The sequence below is a fragment of the Otolemur garnettii genome, unplaced genomic scaffold (genome assembly GCF_000181295.1).
Source record: "Otolemur garnettii isolate 467f Iridium unplaced genomic scaffold, OtoGar3 scaffold00062, whole genome shotgun sequence".
Classification (NCBI taxonomy): Eukaryota; Metazoa; Chordata; class Mammalia; order Primates; family Galagidae; genus Otolemur; species Otolemur garnettii.
The window spans coordinates 11249401-11254693 of record NW_003852457.1 but is presented as its reverse complement, the minus strand read 5'-3'; the positions used below and the strand labels follow the sequence as shown (position 1 = coordinate 11254693).

Genomic DNA, 5293 nt, shown 5'->3' with positions numbered 1-5293 from the left:
GTGGACACTTCCTCTGTGGACAAGATTTGTATCATCCTTCAAACAAATCTTTATGCCCACTTTGCACATTCAGAAGTAAGCTGAATGCAAGTTATGGGTAGTTATTTTCCAGAAACATTAAATTATCTCATTGCCTTGGGTTTGGCCTGGTATTGAAAACTAACAGAGCTCCTACCTCTTCCAGTGGCTTATGGGTCCTGGTATGACCACGTGAAGGGGTGGTGGGATGCAAAGGACAAACACCAGATCCTCTATCTCTTCTATGAGGACATAAAAAAGGTAAGTGGCACTAAGGTGGGTGAGACCTAACTCTGCCTCCTCAGGAGGCAGACAACAGGCTGTCTCTTGAGTTGGCCAAGCTCTTCCTTCTTCACCCTCTTCATAATGCCATTTTCCTCCATTGACAGAATCCAAAATGTGAGATCTACAAGGTGTTAGACTTCTTGGAGAAAACGTTGTCAGAGGACATTATAAATAAGATCATCCACCACACCTCATTTGAAGTAATGAGCAAAAATCCCATGGCTAGCCAAACCGCTGCACCTTCCTACTTATATGATCACACCATCTCAAAATTCTTGAGGAAAGGTTAGTGACATTTTTGTAATTTAATTCAATTCCAAAAATATTGTGTCATGTGTGCCAAAATAAATTTAAACTCATTTTTCTGGAAAAAGTGACATAATCCAGTCAAATTGAGAGTTTCTCCTCCCCTCACCCTGCCTGTTTGGAGAAACACATGCTGGGGCTTCTCACACTTGAGTCACATCAGAATCTCCTGTAGGCCTTGCTAGCACACTGACTGCTGGTCCCCACTCCCAGAGAGTCTCACTGAGTAGGTCGGGAAGTGGTCTGAGACTTCACCTTTCTCACATATTCTCAGGCAATGCTGATGGTGCTCTTTGCTATGAGGACCACCACCCTTTGTGAATATGAAACCCAGGACAACCATAGCCTCCTCCCTGAAGGCTCTTGCATCCTCTGAGCAGTATTGAACACTTTCTCCTTTGGTTCTTCACTGGTTTTGTTCAGAGCTCTAAATTAGCACTTAGTACTTAGATTTTTAACTATTTATTCTTACATTTATCTTTGCAGTAAGACTACAGAGTGTCCAGAGGAGAATGTGGTGTTTAGTTTTATTCAACTGGTACCTAGTATAGGACTTTCCACTTCATAGGAACTCAATGAATATCTGTCTAATGAGTGAGCAAGCGAGTACATGAATGAATGAAACAGTCTTTATTCTGCATCCAAGAGATTAACATTCCAGGGGAAAAAAGAGCAATAGATACAACAATTAATGATAAGAAAGGAAAGTGGGACATCCTAGGGAGCCCCAAATAACAGCTCACCTGAATGGAACAAAATCACCTTAAGAAACCATTCCCCTGTTCTGAATATTCTATTTCATTGGTTGCAAGTTAAAATCTAGAATTTGATATCAGTGTTCAATATTCTTCAGAATAATCTTCTTGCCAAGGGATAGAAACCCAGTAGGAATAAAGCCCTAGGAGAAGTGAGGTAAACATTCCCCTAGGTCTGCCTTGGTCTGCCAGGGTGCACCAGTTGGCAGTTGATCACTGTTATCCAAATGCCAGTTGTGATGATAAGAGTGTCTTTAATTTCACCTGACAAGTAACACCTTCATTAGTGAGATCATTGTAAGATCTTTCACTGTCCCTGAGGGGCAGTGTATGAATTCCTCAAGGAAGTGGTACCTAGTTGCAAACTTCAGGTTAGGAAGTCTTCTTCCCAATTGTGCTAGGAAGCAGAATGCTCCAGCCCAGGTGGGGTAACTGTGGAATTTGAAGAAGGAGGATGGACATGCTGTGGGCTTTGTAGTGGGAAGATCAGGTGGAGTGAGGCTGAGGCACCATCCGTGAACTTCTTTGCTCTCCTACAGGGATGCCTGGAGACTGGAAGAACCATTTTACTGTGGCTATGAATGAGAAATTTGATGAGCATTATGAGAACAAGATGGCAGGGGCCACACTGCCCTTCTGCACAGAGATCTGAGAAGAACAAAACAAGACAGACACCAGGCCTAGCACCTTGCCTTTTATCCTATTGGGTGGGTAGGTGTGGTGGAGGGGGGAACTCATTAGCATTCAGTTCCTGTGCCCAGGGACTTGGCTAGTCTGGTGCAATACTAAACATGATTTAAAATGCCAGCTAACCTTGTTACTATAGTAAATAAAATAAGATGGGCAGCAGAGGCTGGCATTGTGGGGATTTTTAAATTACAGGTATGTTTTATTATAAACAACAGATAAAGTAAGAATAAATAATTGAATTGTGCATTCTTATGTTTGATCTTATATGGATGTCACAACAAAATAACAGGTAGTTATAATGAGACCAGTTATTTAGAGAAAGGACTGTACTCAGGCATGGAGCTTTTGTGTATAAAATATTCCTTGTAAGAGGGAAAAGCTAATAAGTAGATTTCAGAATCACAACTTATCTAATATAAAAATAATGTGTATATACATAAATTGCTTCTGAAAAAAACAAATCAAATAAAGACTAGGATTAATTTTCCCAAATTTAATTTGTACCTGGTTTTTTAAGCAATAGAACCTGACTTTAAAAAATCCAGCAGTGAGTGCCACTGAAAAATCTTTTGATGATATGAATAAAACTGCTTAATATATTTGATCTGTAAATCAAGATGTGGGACAAAAGCATTTAGGACTTTGGATTGCATTTCTCTTAATGAGACTTTTTTATATCACTAACAATATGTATTACCTCAGATTTATTATAAATTCAGGGCTTCAACTGTATTCCACTGAAGACCTGGCTTTCTCTATAACCAATGATGATTACCTTATTGAAGGGATGGTTCTGAGACGCATCACTTCTGGGGTGACTGCCAACTGGACAGGGAGCCTCAGAGAGGCTACTGGCCCAATAGAGACATGGGAATTACTTGTCCCCAAGAAAGCAAGGAGCATGTCAAGAATATGGAGAGATTACCAGAGTTTTAAACTCAGAAATAATTTGAGTAAAATTGAACAGGATGGTATAATTGTCATCTCAAACCTTAACCAGGAACCATATACAGAAATCCTAATGCACAGAACAAAGTAATCTCCCTGTGTTGGCAATTACTGTCCCTACTTCATTAAAGTAATAAAGCAAAAGAGGAATAGGATCCCATTTTCTAGCCAAATTTGAGGGGAAACAAATTTGAAGGCATAGAGTAGATGATGAGATCTTTTAGAAAGGAAAACAGTTTGTCCCTAGGTCCTGTGAGGAAGAGAGAGGATGAGTACAAGGAGTCCAAGCCAGCTGAGAGGTGGGCCTGGAGTTTCTCCTCCAGCCACCACCCCACTGCCTCCACCCAGCTGGTAACCCAACTACCTGAACTAAAACCTCATCTACCTAGTGATCCAGGGAAGAGATTTCCACAGCTGCTCCTTAAAGGCATAGTAAGCACAGAAGAGGCCACCAATCACCACTGACCGACAGGGCAATTAAAGACAAGGTTGCAGGACTAGTGTCTTTTGCAGTCTGAGAAGAGAAAAGCCACAATGCAGAGAGAGCCCTGGGGCTCCAGGTACTGCACAAGCACAAATTACACTTCACAAGAGAAGGGGGGAGAACAAAGGATCCCTAAGCCTCATTTTCCTACTTGGAAATGATTCTCTATTAACTGAAACAGTTAAATAGTATTAGTAAAAACACTTCCTGTATGACCCTTTGGACTCTAGTGTCCATGATGAAATACCACAAAGGTGGTTCTCTTTATGCCCTTGGCTCACTTGCATGGTCTTATAGGTATTAAGGGGCAGGATGCTGACAGTCTAGTTATATAACAGAGGCTGAGGGCTCTGGGGAAAAGCATTTTGGATACAGAATGCTAAAAATTGAAAAAGGCTTGAGAACCTTGATGGAAGCTCAGAAGACAGGAACAAAGTAGTTGTATATTTCTATGTTGAGGGTCAGCTCCTCTTCATCCTTCAGAACCATGTCTTGGCTGCAGGCTGTTGAGAATTCAGTGATAGACACAGAGTGCCCAAAGCCTCCAATCAAGGTTTCCCAATGGAGCAGGCTTTGAGGGGTATATAAGAGCAGTAGTTTTCCCACACATTTCCCAGCCATGGATATTGTTGCTAGAGCAAACAGTGCCATTTATCAGTGCGTAAGAGACATGAACAGAACTTTGTCCAAAGAAGACAGATGAATAGCCAACAAATACAGTAAAAAAGGCTCATTGCCCCAAATCATCAGAGAAATGCAAATCAAAACCACCTTGAGGTATCACCTGACACCAGGGAGAATAACCCACATCACAAAGACTCAAAGCTGGAGAAGCTGGAGTAAATGTGAAGAAAAGGGAACACTTTTATACTGTTGGTGGAATTTCAAACTAATACAGCTTCTGTGGAAAGAAATACAGGGAAAACCCAAAATGCTAAGACTTTCCATTTGATCTCACAATTCTATTACTAGGCATCTACCCAAAAGTTAAAAAATCATTTGACCATAAGGACATCTGCACTAGAATGTTTATGACAGCTCAATTCACAACCGCCAAGATGTAGAACCTACCCAAGTGCCAATCAACCTATGAATGGATTAACAAATTGTGATATAGGTATATCATGGAATACTATTCAACTATAAAAAATATGGAGACTTTTTTATATTTACCTAGATGGAGTTGAAGAATTTCTCCTAAGTAGCACAAGAATGGAAAAGCAAGTATCCAATGTACTAACAAGAAACTAGCAGATGAACTACACTCCCGCACAAGAGAAAAACACAATAAAACTCAACTGGGGAAGGAGGGGGAGGAAGGAAGATGGAGAGGTGAGGAGGGAGGGGGAATGGTAAGCTCTCACCTAATGGACACAATGGAAGGTATATGGCACACCTCCTGGGTAACAGGCTCAGCTACACCTTGGATTTTACCTAAAAAATGCAAACAATGTTAACTAATTATTTTTACCCTCACATTAATCTGAAATTAAAAAAAAAAATCAGGAAAGCAAAGTTTAGAAAGTTTTCTATGAGGAAAGTTAAAATTTAAAAGTTCTGTCTTATAAAATGCTTAACAGTTAACCACATGGAAAATTTAAATTTTAGATAACAAACGTTTGCTGTACATCAAAGCAAAAATAAGCTACAAAAATACAACCCTGCCACCTTGTATTCCAGAGTACTTCACACAATGAAGTGTCTGATTCTTTTTTAATGTGCTGGCTTGGAAAAATATTAATCAAGATAACATACTGATTTTAAAATAGTAAAGACTGACATTGATATTCACTAAAATTTATCAAAT

At 40.0% G+C, this 5293-nt stretch overlaps 1 protein-coding gene across 1 annotated transcript in view; it reads left to right on the top strand.

The window, feature by feature from the left end:
- Positions 1-2016, top strand: part of LOC100952422 (sulfotransferase 1C3) — a 19923-nt gene extending 17907 nt beyond the window's left edge. The window contains exons 6-8 of the mRNA XM_003792902.2: positions 185-279; positions 408-588; positions 1904-2016. Coding sequence (XP_003792950.1) covers positions 185-279; positions 408-588; positions 1904-2016 — 389 coding nt within the window. The remainder of the gene's footprint in view (positions 1-184; positions 280-407; positions 589-1903) is intronic.
- Positions 2017-5293: the final 3277 nt, after the last annotated feature.